We start from the raw sequence: 14,286 nt of genomic DNA, 5'->3' as shown, positions 1-14,286 counted from the left end.
GTCAGGCAGAGTGGATCAGGACGGGGATCAGGACTTTAGCTAACAGCTAGAAGAACAAGTTGCTTTAGGAGGGGGACCAGGCGGATGTCAGGGATGAGGACAGGAAGGCCTGAAGCCAGGTATGCTATACACCTCTATCCTCAGCCCCACTGGCTCAAGGCTACCTAGGGGGATTGGGGAGTATGCTTACGCATCTCAGGGCGGCTGGACTGGTGGTTGTCCAGGTCCAGTTCCAGGCTAGAGGCATAGCAGTTCTGTGAGGAAGGTGGGCACCCACCTGCCCACATCCTGGAACTGATACCCCATCTGAAGGGGACTGCGTTCTCCTGAGCTCTGGTTAATTCTTTTATGTATGATCTTTTAATTTTAGTATTGCCAGGCCTTTCAGTTTTTCCAGAGAAGCCAGAAATCTGACATTTTCATGAAATTGTCTAATTCTTTAAAAAAACAAAACAAAACTATGTGTCAGAATTGTGGCTTGATTAACATCTATAAGCCAACAATTGACAACACTTGATCTATATTCTTCCCCCACCATGTGCTCCATTTCCAACAAATGCTTCCAAAATTCTGTAGCATGGCCAGCAGGGAGAACAGGGTGGGCCATAGGCAAACAAGAAGGAGGACAGGTCATGGAAACAGGCTACTCCATCACTGCTCACTCCAGCAGGAAAAGGAAGGTAGACTCCTTTTTTCATGAAAGGTCTTTGGTCTGACTGCTTTGGGGTGGGAGCAAAAGTTGGCATCTGCCTCTTGATGTGCAGCTCAGATTAGGTCAGTAAAAGAGAAATTGATGACTGGGCAGTATTGCTTGCATATATCTGGGACCTCAGAGATCTCCTAAGGAACAGAAAGCCCTGTTCCTCTCCAAGAGTCTCCCACGCGGGCCATCTGGTATACCATGGGAGAGTGCCTCAGCCCCACTGCAGCACAAATCTCTCCATATACAGTCTTTACCTTCTTTGTGTCATGAGAAATCGGCATCAAGGTCCAATAGGATTCCAGTGTTTTTACAGTAGCCTTTCAGCTCCAAATTCTTTGAACCCAAGTAGCTCTTTCCTCAGGATTTCTATGTTTCTCCCACACAAGACTGGTACTTATGAACTTGGGGTGAGGGAGTCTGTAGACTTCACTGTCATGGACTTTCACTGTCAGAATGGTCAATAGGGTCTTTCTCCAGGGGAGAGCTGAATAGATGGGCTCTGAGCCACTGAAGATCAACTTCCAAGTGTTTCCACAGTCTCTGACTTGTCTGTATGAAGCTAAACAATGGAAGTTTTCATTTGGAATTGACTCTGAGACAGCCCATCAAGAACCCCAGGTGAAGGGGTGACATCTACACACCAGCTCGAGGAGCTAACCTCACTGGTTGTGAAGATCATTTCTGACTATGGGCCTTTACATAATTATGCTAAAGGTTGAAACTGTGAGACTCCTGTGAGGGAAACCCATGCCATCCTTTGTTTATAGTAAAACACCCACTCACCGTGTACTCTGGGGGTATCCTGGCACCGAACCCAAAGGCTGGGAACATCTTGTCACTGAAATTAAAAAAAGAAGTTGCTACATTTTTTCATCTAAAGAGAAAGAAAAACATAACCCTGCATTGCCTCCCTGGAACAGGTCACTATGCCAAATGCTAACTCATGCTTTTTGATAGCCTGCGGTAACAGGGCACAGCAATAGAGTGGAAAACTGAAATAAAGAAATAATCCCCAAAGCTCATCACTTTACTGCTTTTCTATACTATAAGTGAGAAGTGAGTAGGAGATGAATGAACAATGATTGGCACTACAATACACCAGATATGATGCTAGGCCATGTCTATACTTAGTTAATTTTCATACAACATTTGAAGGTACACCTACTTTTTATTCCTGTTTTACTAATGAATAAACTGAGTCTCAGAAAGTCTAATAAAGTGAACTAAGGTGTTTACCAGTAAGCACTGTCTAATTCCAAAGTCTATGAATTTTCTATTATACCATCAAAATTTGATGAATATGTACAGCATTAAATGTGGTTTCCTCTTATGCTTTCTGTAACTGGGCCCCTGATCAGACCACAAACAAAACACTTCTTAAGTGAATTTTGTGCTGTCAGGGGACTGTTGCAGTGGAGCTCAGGAATATTGCTCTTTGAAGAGGGCATGTCCTTCTCAGGACACCTACTTTTTATTTTCTCTCCCATTAAAGGCTCATTTGAGATTTGTTCTTGGAACAATTCCTCCATTTCTCAATTCTTGCAGAGTCAGTCAGGGAGAAGAAGAAATTCAGATAAGGGCTCACTGTCCCTGGAATGTCTCTGGAAGCAAAAGGGGAGCCCCAGGCTGAGAAGTCAAAGGATCAAAGTCAGACTATCACTCATCACCATCTACTGATTTAGATAGAGGTCACTGGTAGCCAAAGATGGCTTTGATAGAACTTCACCAAAATACATTCAATTTGACCACATTTGGGGCAGGTATTGGGAGATTCAGGGAAATCAGAATTCTTTGAAATCAGAGGCTAAATTTGTCAGAAAATTACCAGTTCCCCCTTTCCCTTTCTGTTATATAGATATGGACTTTGCATACATCTAGAAGGCTTCCCTGGTGGCTCAGATGGTAAAGCGTCTGCCCGCAGTGTGGGAGACCTGGGTTCAATCCCTGGGTTGGGAAGATCCCTTGGAAAAGGAAATGGCAATCCACTCCAGTACTCTTGCCTGGAAAATTCCTTGGACTGAGGAGCCTGGTAGGCTATAGTCCATGGTGTCGCAAAGAATCAGACACAGCTGAGCGACTTCACTTTCACTTTCACTTTCAGAAGGTATTAGGGTATTAATGATGATAAACAGAAAATCATAAAAGCTTATAAACGATTAGACACAGGTCTGAAAGACTTCTGGGCCTTGGAAATATTGAAATGCTTTGTTTCAGAGATTCCTTCTTAGCTACGATAAGGGTGATGAGTGTGAGGGAGTTTTTAGAGGTACTTTCTAGTTAGGTCTGGAAGAAAGCTGTTCTGGGTGAAGGATGAGTCCAGCTTCTTCCAGCTCATATGGCTCAGAAGTCAAAGCAGAGAAAATTAGGAAGCTCCACACTTTTTATTTTCTTTGATGAGTTCAAGAGAGGTGAGATCTAGTATTCTGTTTCTAATCAGCAAACCAGTGTTTCAGATTTTATACCTTCAAGCCACCCTTGGGGATTTGAAGTTTACTGAGCATGAGGCACTGTTACACAATTGAGTTTCAACAGCAGGAAGGTAGGGAAAATGTCTCACCTACAAGGGGAATAATTAATGAGTCATGAGGGTGTCAATTCTCTGAAGTTAACCACCACACATACTCTAATAAGCATACTAAAGAAATAAAAAAATCAAGCATAAGGACAATAGATTTAAGCATTCACTTTCCCTGATTAAAAATAAAACTAGACAGAGAGAGGGAAGGCAAGGTGAGCACACAGGCAGTAAAGGCTTGCCAACACATCAGAGAACTTAAAACGAGACCTACCAGCACTTATAAAGGGGCCGTTTAGAAACTACTGAGATGACTGGTGGAAGCTCCCAATCTGGAAACTTCAAGGCAGATTGAATTTTCTGAAGGTAGTATTTCTTACTATTGGAATAAAATAGTATAAAATATGATCAAAGAGGCCAGGATTTTCAGTGGCAATGGGCTTGCGGTCTTGAACTTAGGGAAAGACCTTGGTCAGATGATCTGCCAATGAGAGCTGCATTTTTATCTTCCCAGGTAAGGAAGAGGGGGCTAAAGCAAGAGATGAATCAAAGGAAAGACTATGTCCATAAGAAAATGGAGATGAACTCAGTAAAATCACATTTTAGAACAGCTAGACATTAAATAAGGTTGTTCTCTAAAGAGGTGGTCTTCAAGTTGGGGTATGTGGAGGTGCAAAGTCCTTCTATAGAAATAAGAGCATGGCTTCTTTGAAAGGAAATCAATATTCATCTCCTTTACCTCTCCATGTATACTTTGCTGAAATTGATCTTCTGGGAGCGTCTGTGATTGAAATACCTGCTCCTCATCCACACCTGCCTTTCCTAGTTGCCCTCTGCTCACCCACTCAGAATCTCAGGCACCGTGTGCAAGGCTCCCCTTTGTAGAAGCTCCACAGCAGAATACAAAGGGACATTTCCTGATGAGAATGACTTGCTAGCAAACAAATCCTTTTGTGAGTCAGGTAGTTGCCAGTTTTTGCTTAAAAGAATTGTTGGAAGTGCTGATGTCAGATGGTAGACCATTAAAAACATCTTTTGATGATAGATATGTAATTTTTTTATATAAAACTTTGAATTGAAAGAAATGCATAACACTGCTAGGCAAACTCTTTTCGTTACCATGGACTTATAAAAACAAGCTTTCTTAGTATTTACATTGATAAAACAAAAAATTGAATTAGGATTGATGCTGGACTTTTCCATTCTGGTCAGAGGGGGCAGTTACCCCCAGATATGTAAACTAACTGGGGAAAGAACCTAGTATCTGTTTCATTAAGATTTAAAAAAAGTTTCTATAGGCAATAGTCAGTTATTGAAATTTCCCAAATATTTATGATCAATTAGGCAACAATAATGATTATAATAAAAACTAATCCAGAAGATATTTTTAAATGCTTCAAATCTTTTCATTACAGTAAATTTTAGAAATTGGAAACTTAAAAATTTATATTCATATTTTAATTAAAGAAATAATATAGTGATCAATTAAGGACTTTCAAAGCAAACTTTAAAGATACATTGGGATGAAATTCTATGGGAGAAGGGAATGAAAATATGACCTCATGAAAAAGAAGAAACAGAATTCTCAACTCAAACTGACGAACTTGTTCACGTAGTTTTTAAATGGATGATGGTGGGGATCAAGTGGTGTTTAGTTCTGCTGTATGCATTCAACAGAGTTATGTAAGAGTTTTATTTTTAAATGTCCATATTTACATTATATTGGAATTTTCCTTCTTTGTCACTATTTAAACTCATGATGGAAAATGTTAGGTTTCAATGTAATAGGGTGTGAAGGTTATATGTTTAAACATTCTTTTTAGGGGTATGTGAGCCAAAAATTTTAAAGGTCATTGGTCCAAAATGACTTTTAGGTCTGACACTATAGTTCTTTTCCCTTTGTGTCAGTTGCTGTTTTAAAAATAAGTAAAGAGTATAAGCCTCTATCAATTAATAAGCCTCTATTATTTATTAAGAATGTACAAAAGGCAGAATTTTATATCTAATTGTTACAACTACTCTGCAGGGGAACTGAGCTGAATCTTTCATTTGCTGTCAGGGAAACAAGGCCCAAGGAGTTACCTCAGGATGTGCACCAGACTAATTAAATCTGGGGATAGGGCCCAGGCACCAGCCTGCGTTAAGGCTTCCCTAGTAGTTCCAAAGTGGAGCCAAGAGAACAATGGATTGGTGTCCGCAGAGTGAAAAAGACAGCACTGTGATGTGGCTTCTGACTTCTAACCCAGTCGATGCCTCCTCGGCCTTAAGCAGCGTAAAGAGACCACGTTGCTTGTAGGAGCTGGGGGTAGGGCTACGACCGACTGGGAACAGATGAGCTCGTTTGTGAGGCGCACACTTGGGGAGCTGGAGGAGACAGAAGGCAGGGGTCTCTCTCTCAGAAGCACAGAGAAAACGGGCTCGCAGAGCTGCCTTCCAGGCTGAGGACCTGAGCCTCCCCTCAAGACTGCCCTGAGAACTCTGAGCTTCACGCGTCTCTCAAGCTGTTCAGCTTCATGGATCAGCTCGTCACGACCCGTGAGCAGTGAATGTACAAGGCAGGAAGAAAACTCTTGGCTGTCAGAGGCTGAGAGGAATTTCAAGGTTCCTGGGGATTAAATGCCTCTGTGTCGCTGCAGGTGGGCAAATAGAGCCTTCTGTCAGTTTTTACTCAACTGTTTCTTTTTGAGCAGCAACCTCTCTGACTTTGATGCAAGAATAAATTAATTCCAAAGCCCCTACTTGCAATGTCCTGACTGTCTTGTCTATTGTCTTTCCACCCACACAGAGAAGCGAGGGAAACTTGTCAGTTTTCATGAAGTGATTAGTGTGCTGATTTCAATGCTGAGGTGCTTTCTTTATATGAAAAATAAAAATGCTCCACTGAGTTGAAGAAATCTGATTTTCTTGGCCAGTTGGGACCAACAACTTTGGTATTTTCCTTTAAAATTAAAAAAAAAATTAATTTATTTGAATTGGAGAATAATTACAATATTTTGATGGGTTTTGCCACATATAACATGAATCAGTTTTTTCAAAGAATCATCTAAGGTGATTCTTTATGTAACCCAAAGGTGTCATTTCTTACTTTTATCTGTACTTTTGAGGAAATATAAAAATCCTCCCCAGGTTTGTCTGGCTCATATTATAAAGGGATAATAGCTCCAAAAGATGTGTTGGTTCCTCTGACTGTCTTATCTGCATTTGGAGTTTGAGGTAATCAGGAAACAGAAGCTACCTGTAGCCTGTCCAATAAGTCTGCTTTCTGCAAGGGCTCTGGGTGTTGGCATCTTAATTTCTGGCCAAGCCACCAATTTGCTCTTCAGAATTCATTACTAGGCTGCGTTGTGTCTGCAGAGTCAGTTAAGGTCAACTTTACTAACTGAACTAAGTGTTTGTTGTGTTGTATTAAGTGCTTTTACCTACTTTACTTTATGAGCATTTCAATATTTAAAAGTTATTAAGAATCCTGAAGAAGTTCTAACTGTTCTTCTCTTAAATGGACACATTATGACACTAGATAACATTTTGTGTATGGCGGGGGGAGGGTAGAGAGAAAGAGAAAGAAAGAAAGGAGGGAATTACTGTGGTGGTATTTTGGGGCTATTTGGAGGAGTTTCTAACAGTGGGAATTGCAATCTGTCTGTTTTTTTCCCTCTTGGTAAAAATCTCCATATGACTTGAGCCTTTCTAAGAATCCTTCCTGAATTGGGGCCTGAAGAAATCAGAGCTGAAATTCAAGTTGCCCTCACAGACAATATTTCAAGGTTAAGTACAAGTATCATTTCAACAGGGTAATTTAAACTGCTATTACTGCTCTCTGTTCCAAACGTGGAGGGGAAGTGTTGGCAAGGGCCTCAGGTTTAGCACTATCTGATTTGACTGCATCTGTTAGTTCATCCCCAGCTAGCTTTGTACACATCTGAATTACTGGTGACGACCAATCCGAATCCAGAGACTCGCCAGTGGGAAGGACACTCATGAACCTTCTGGTCACTAGGTTGTGTCACTCCCTAAGTGCCTGGGTACCAGGTTTTTAATATGGTTATCACCAATTATGAGACTAGAAAGAATAGAAATCAGGCTATTTCATGAAATCTCTCTTAAAGTGGAGGACAGAGTCACTTCCTTTATTTTCCTGGTCAATTAGTTACAGCTTGGGCTTCCTGGCGGCTCAGCTGGTAAAGAATCTGCCTGCAATGCAGGAGACCTGGGTTCAGTTCCTGGGTTGGGAAGATCCCTGGAGAAGGGAAAGGCTACCCACTCCAGTATTCTAGCCTGGAGAATTCCATGGACTGTATAGTCCATGGGGTCGCAAAGAGTTGGACATGACTGAGCAACTTTCACGTCACTTAGTTACTGCTTATTACTAACTAGTCCTGTTTTACAATCACATCAGGCTGTCAACTGAGATTTACCCATAATATATTTATACTGGTTCTATTTCAAAGAGCCTCCTTAATCAAACATGTGAACAACTTCACCTCAATCTAGAAATATTGGAAAGGCAAAATAAATTCAGTTCAATCTAGTTTATGTAAATCACTTCTTACAAGGAATTCTCTTGGTGGGCAAGGTCAATGTTTGCCATCAAGTGAAAATAAATAGAATACCGATCTGAACTCAAAATTGTGTTTTCTATACAGGCGTACAAACACATATAAACACTGTTGTGGGCTCACACACACCCTCTGCTAAAGTTACCAATAGCTTTTGAGGTCAGTGAAATCCCATGATTACGAGTTTATGCTGTGGAAGGAGCTGGCTCTGGGTTTAAATCCTGCCCTTGGCTGTAGGTCAGGGTACACACCACTTCCCCTCCCTGCACAGTTTTCCTCTTCTGTTAAACAACACCCATGACAGAAGGGTTAGTATGAGGACAATAAAGAATAGTGCCCAATAAACTGGTGCTTCTCAAATCTCAAATTGCACACAAATCATCTAGGAATCATGTTACAGTACAGATGCTGACTTAGATGTTCAAGTGGAGCTTGATGTTCTGCGACATTACGTTGCTAGTCAATGCACACAACTTTGCAAGTTTCTGTATGTAGTAAGGCACATAATGAAACTTCATAAAAGAGAAACCAAAATCTCTCTCCAGTGGTCCTGCCAGCCAAGAAAGAGAAGAAATGATTTTTTGGTGGCCAATGTGAGCTTGGCATGAACTCAGTTCCTCCAGAGGTGAATAGCCAGGCTTTATTTTGTCCCCTCATGAGTCTCAGCATAACTTCATTTCCATTATTCTGCCCAGGATCAGCTAGGGGCCACAAGAACCCCCAGAGATGGGAAGTCTCATACCTGTCATAGTCTTGGCAAATCTCTCCCACTGCCACCAAGGCCTTCAGGTACTCATTGGGCTGGTAGGGGTGGATGTAGTGCAGGGAACAGCTGTTCCTGGGGTCCCCATTTGAGGCCGTGAAATCTATAGCTACCTGGAAGAGAAGATAGGAGAGTGGGTGGATTTAAAGTGAACATATTTCATTTAACCTTGACAGTGATGCAGCCTGAGGGAGGGGGGAAGTTGTATGTTACACATCCTGCTGACAAGCAGAGTTAGAGAAGAAATTCATTAGCTTTAAAAATTAGTTGTTCAAATGTTGGAGAGGATGTGGTGGGAAGGGCATCCTCCTATACTCTTGGTGGAAATGTAAATTGGTATGGCCACTATGGAAAACAGTATGGAGGTTCTTATGGAGGTTCCTCAGAATACTAAAAATAAAGTTACCATATGATCTAGCAATCCCACTCCTGAGAGTATATCCAGACAAAACTCTATTTCAAAAAGATATATGCACCCTCTATGTTCATAGCAGTGGTATTCACAATAGCCATGACAGAGAATCAACCTAAATGTCCATCCACAGATAAAAGGATAAAGAAGATATGGTACATATATACAGCAGAATACTAATTGACCATAAAAAGAATGAAATAATGCATTTGTAGCAACATGGATGCAACAAGAGATTCTCATACTAAGCAAAAAGTAAGTCAGAAAGAGAAAGACAAATATGATATCACTTACATGTGGAATCTAAAATATGACACAGATGAGCTTATGTACAAAGAGAAACATACTCAGAGGCATGAAAAACAGACTTGTGGTTACCAGGGGGGAGAGGGTGTGGGGGAGGATGGAGTGGGAGTTTGGGGTTAGCAGCTGTAAACTAAAGAAAGTCAACCCTGAATGTTCACTGGAAGGACAGATGCTGAAGCTGAAGCTCCAACACTGATGTGAAGAGCCAACTCATTGGAAAAGACACTGATGATGGGAAAGATTGAGGGCAGGAGAAGGGGGCAACAGGATGAGGCAGTTGGATGGCATCACTGACTCAATGAGTTTGAGCAACCTCTGGGAGATAGTGAAGGACAGGGAAGTCTGGTGTGCTAGAGTCCATGGGGTCATAAAGAGTCGGACACAACTTGATGACTCAACAACAACAAACTGTAAACTATTATATATAGACTGGATAAACAGCAAGGTCCTACTGTATATTGCAGATGACTGTATTCAGTATCCTATGATAAACTAATGGAAAATAATATTTTAAAAAAGAATGTATATATATGCATAACTGAATTACTTTACTATAGAGCAGAAATTAAAACAACATTGTAAATCAACTATACTTCAATAAAAACATTAAAATAAAATAATTTTTAAAAAGAAGAAAAAAACAGTGGGATAATAGGTGACTGAGGATGATTGGGAGTGACCTAAAAGGACCAGTGAAATCCAATATCTTCTGAGATAGACTTCATCCTGAAGGTGAAAGCCAAGCCAGTGAAAAGAGAGAGGAAGACAACATGAACTGTGGTGAAAAGTTACTTGGGGGTGGGGAGTCTACATGCATTTTGCAATCAAAGGGCATTCTAGGTCACACCTATCGGGCACCAACCAGAAAAAGGTCCAGATACATTCAGACAATCCCTGGAAAACTTCTCCAAGGAAGACACTCGAAAGATACCCAAGAGACAGGGTTTGGAGAAATCAAGCATCTCAGGCCTCCTGGATTTGCTAAGCTTCAACACACACCTGCCACTCTTTACTTCTGTCCTGACAAGACACACTTAAGAGATCATGGCACCTCACAGGTGCACATAGTGTTTAAAAAGTAAAAATAGTGCGGGGAAGGCTAGAAGTAAAGCATCTTTTTCTTTCCTACTGTGGAAAGCACTTTAGAACTGTAGAAAATTCTAGAGACTGCAAGGATGTTGCAGAGACAAACTTGATTCTCAGATAGCGCTAGTGGTAAAGAACCTGCCTGCCAATGCAGGAAACATAAGAGATGTGGGTTCGATCCCTGGGTCAGGAAGATCACCTGGAGAAGGAAATGGCAACTCACTCCAGTATTCTTGCCTGGAATACCCCATGGACAGAGGAGCCTGGTGGGCTATAGTCCGTAGGGTCACAGAGCCAGTCACGACTGAAGCGACTAAACACACACACACACAAACTTGATTCTGCTCTGATTTATCAGTGTCACTGCAAATATTGCAAATCACTGACGTTCCAGTCTACGTGTGTTTTTTAATACTGCAGTTGTCCCATGTGTGTTGATTACCTGATTGTCAAGGGTGTCTCATGATGACAAAAACATGCTGGTATCCTGATGTAAAATCAGAGAATGAAATCAGATAAATCAGATAATATAAAGAATAGAGGGGAAAACCTCCATAAAGAAAAACGGCAATTCAAGAAACGTAATTGAACATCTAATCCTCCTAAGCACGGGTGAGATGCTCCAAGCATGTAGGCACCAAGAGGCAGCATTTGAGCCCAGGTGTATCACCTGGATGAGTTCCTGTGGTGTGGGAAGAAGTGTATGTAACATTGGATGAGCGTTAAAAATTTTGGCAATAACTATATTAAATTTTGAAAAAAATCATAGGGCTGGGATTAGGGTAAGACAAGAGAGGTGACTAGGGCATAAACTCAGGAAGGCACTCATCTGAGCTGATCCTACACTTGCCCAATTCAAGTGATGCCTCCTTAAATTTTGCATCCTAGGTGCCTCCCTCTCTTTCTTCACTCTGGTCCCAGTGCTCTACATCTTTTCATTTCTATCAACTCTTCATCCTTAGGCTTGAAATAATTCCCTTATGCTTAATAAACTAGGGGGAGGCAGAGATGGTGGTGAGAAGAGGATTGTGATGGAATATATTAAGCATGGAATAGAAATAGGATATTCATTGATTCTGAAGTTGGATGCCAGTTAGGGAAGGGAGTGGCCAGATCTCCTTGGGGATGCAGGGGATTATGAAGTGGGGTAACTTGAAGTTCAAGGTTAGTAGGCAGTATTGAGTTGCCTGTTCCTGGTGGTGCTGTAGAGAAAAACATGCCCAGTGGAAATTGCTTTTTATTTTTCTGCAGGCCTCTGGGGTTTGCACTCTTTCTGTGGGAATGGCCCCCTTATTTACGACAACCACAGAGGCTATTCAAGCTCAGGAGATGCTGATGAAACTTTGGGGAAGTGTATTAACCTAAAAATTATCTGATGCAAAAAAGAAATAAAATAATGATCCCTATCACATGCTGCTTTCTATAGTTCCCTCTGCTCATAAAAATATCTTAGCATTTGTTGTTGTTGTTGTTCAGTCATTCAGTTGTGTCTAATTCTTTGCAACCCCATGAACTCCAGTATGGCAGGCTTCTCTGTCCTTTACCAACTCCTGGAGCTTGCTCAAACTCATGTCCATTGAGTCAGTGATGCCATCCAACCATCTTATCCTTTGTCATCCCCTTTCTTCCTGCCTTCAATCTTTCCCAGCATCAGGGTCTTTTTAAATGAGTCAGCTCTTCACATCAGGTGGCCAAAATATTGGAGTTTCAGCTTTAGCATCAGTCCTTCTGATGAATATTCAGGACTGATTTCCTTTAGGATTGACTGGTTTGATCTCCTTGCAGTCCAAGGGACTCTCAGGAGTTTTCTCCAGCATCACAGTTCAAAAGCATTAGTTCTTCAGTGCTCAGCTTTCTTTATAGTCCAACTCTCACATCCATACATGACTACTGGAAAAACCATAGCTTTGACTAGACAGACCTTTGTTGGCAAAGTAATGTCTCTGCTTTTTAACATGCTATCTAGGTTGGTCATAGCTTTTCTTCCAAGGAGCAAGAATCTTTTAATTTCATGGCTGTAGTCAACACCTGCAGTGATTTTGAAGTCCCAAAAAATAAAGACTTTCACTGTTTCCATTTTTTTCCCCATCTATTTGCCATGAAGTGATGGGACCAGATGCCATGATCTTACTTTTTTGAATGCTGAGTTTTAAGCCAGCTTTTCCACTCCCCTTTTTCCCCTTCATCAAGACGCTCTTTAGTTCCTCTTGGCTTTCTGCCATGAGGGTGGTGTCATCTGCATACCTGAGGTTATTGATATTTCTCCCAGCAACCTAGATTCCAGCTTGTGCTTCTTCCAGCCCAGCATTTTGCATGATGTACTCTGCATGGAAGTTAAATAAGCCAGGTGACAATATACAGCCCTGATGTACTCTTTTCCTAATTTGGAACCAGTCTGTTGTTCCATGTCCAGTTCTAACAGCTGCTTCTTGACCTGCATACAGGTTTCTCAGGAGGCAGGTAAGGTGGCCTGATTTTCCCATCTCCCGAAGAATTTTCCACAGTTTGTTGTGATCCATACAGTCAGAGGTTTTAGCATAGTCAATGAAGCAGAAGTAGTTGTTTTTCTGGAATTCTCTTGCTTTTTCAATGATCCAAAGGATGTTGGCAATTTGATCTCTGGTTCCTCTGCCTTTTCTAAATCCTGCTTGAACATCTGGAAGCTCTCGGTTCACATACTCTTGAAGCCTAGCTTGGAAAATTTTGAGCATTACTTTACTAGTGTGTGAGATGAGCGCAATTGTGTAATAGTTTTAACTTTCTTTGGCATTACCTTTCTCTGGGATTGGGATGAAAACTGACCTTTTCCAGTCCTGTGGCCACTGCTGAGTTTTCCAAATTTGCTGGCATAAAGAGTGCAGCACTTTCACAGCATCATCTTTTAGGATTTGAAATAGCTCAACTGGAATTCCATCACCTCCACTAGCTTTGTTCATAGTGATGCTTCCTAAGGCCCACTTGACTTCACACTTCCTCCAAGATGTCTGGCTCTAGATGAGTGATCACACCATTGTGGTTATCTGGATCAATAAAATCTTTTTGTATAGTTCTCAGCTATCTTGTCTCACTTTATCATTTGACTTGGCAGTAAATAGACAGTCTCAGGTACAAGGCAGCTCAAAGGTGCCTTTTTGTCCCCCCTGGAGAGTGATGGCTCCTAAAGTCTCCCTGATGAGGCTAGAGATAAGAATTTTGTCTTCAGGAGGTGGTCTTCTACCACCAATTCTCTGTGCTCTTTAAGTTAGCATGAGTGCAAAGAGAACAGCGAGAAAGGTTAGATTTATTTTAAAAAGCAACAGGGAGGCTGTGAAAGATGGGACTAAGTTGAGAGATAAAAGCAAGAAAATGACTGAAAAATGCCAGTTTGTGGAGGAGGCTCTTGATTCCTGGCTTCCTGAATGTGGCAGGCTTGCAGAGCTACTGTTTTCATCTTCTGCTATGAAGCATTTAGGAAAGCCTGCGGTTTTGGTGTGTATGCCCATCTTCCCAGTGGGCAGCCCCAGAGCAGGCCTCCTTTGTGTCCCCTTCTGCCCAGGAGGCCTCGCTGTTCATTAAGCAGAGCCATGGAGCAGTTTTGCAAAACCTTGCAAAGTATGAGGGCAAAGTGCTTACTTTCTCTATGCTGCCAAGTCCCCAGTGTGAGGAACTGCTTCCGAAAAAGGCTGGATGCTAACGATGGTATCCTTCCTTGGATATTTTTAGCTTCTTGCCTGAACCGAGCCCATGCCTCAGATCCCTTCCCTGCTTCTGACAATTGGGTCATTTGAGACCCACCTGGATTTTTTTGGGGGAAAGCTGCTGTGAACCCATCTCCGGTTAGTTGTCTGATCTCTCTGAAACCTTTGTGATATCATCTGCTATTAGGGCAGCTGTTCATTTTTCTTTTTAAGTCTGTATACAGTTTGGGCCTATACAATGAGCCTTATAGGTGGTGATGCTGTTCAG

General features: G+C 41.6%; 1 protein-coding gene across 3 annotated transcripts in view; it reads right to left on the bottom strand.

The window, feature by feature from the left end:
• Positions 1-14,286, bottom strand: part of CPNE4 (copine 4) — a 689,746-nt gene that overhangs the window by 16,150 nt on the left and 659,310 nt on the right. For all 3 annotated transcript variants that reach the window (XM_070466753.1, XM_070466751.1, XM_070466752.1), the window contains exons 11-12: positions 8,517-8,650; positions 1,487-1,541 (exon numbers count right to left, since the gene is read on the bottom strand). In XM_070466753.1, the coding sequence (XP_070322854.1) occupies positions 1,487-1,541; positions 8,517-8,650 (189 nt within the window). The remainder of the gene's footprint in view (positions 1-1,486; positions 1,542-8,516; positions 8,651-14,286) is intronic.

The sequence above is a fragment of the Odocoileus virginianus genome, chromosome 4, assembly GCF_023699985.2.
Source record: "Odocoileus virginianus isolate 20LAN1187 ecotype Illinois chromosome 4, Ovbor_1.2, whole genome shotgun sequence".
Classification (NCBI taxonomy): domain Eukaryota; kingdom Metazoa; phylum Chordata; class Mammalia; order Artiodactyla; family Cervidae; genus Odocoileus; species Odocoileus virginianus.
This window is presented reverse-complemented; position numbering and strand designations above follow the sequence as displayed.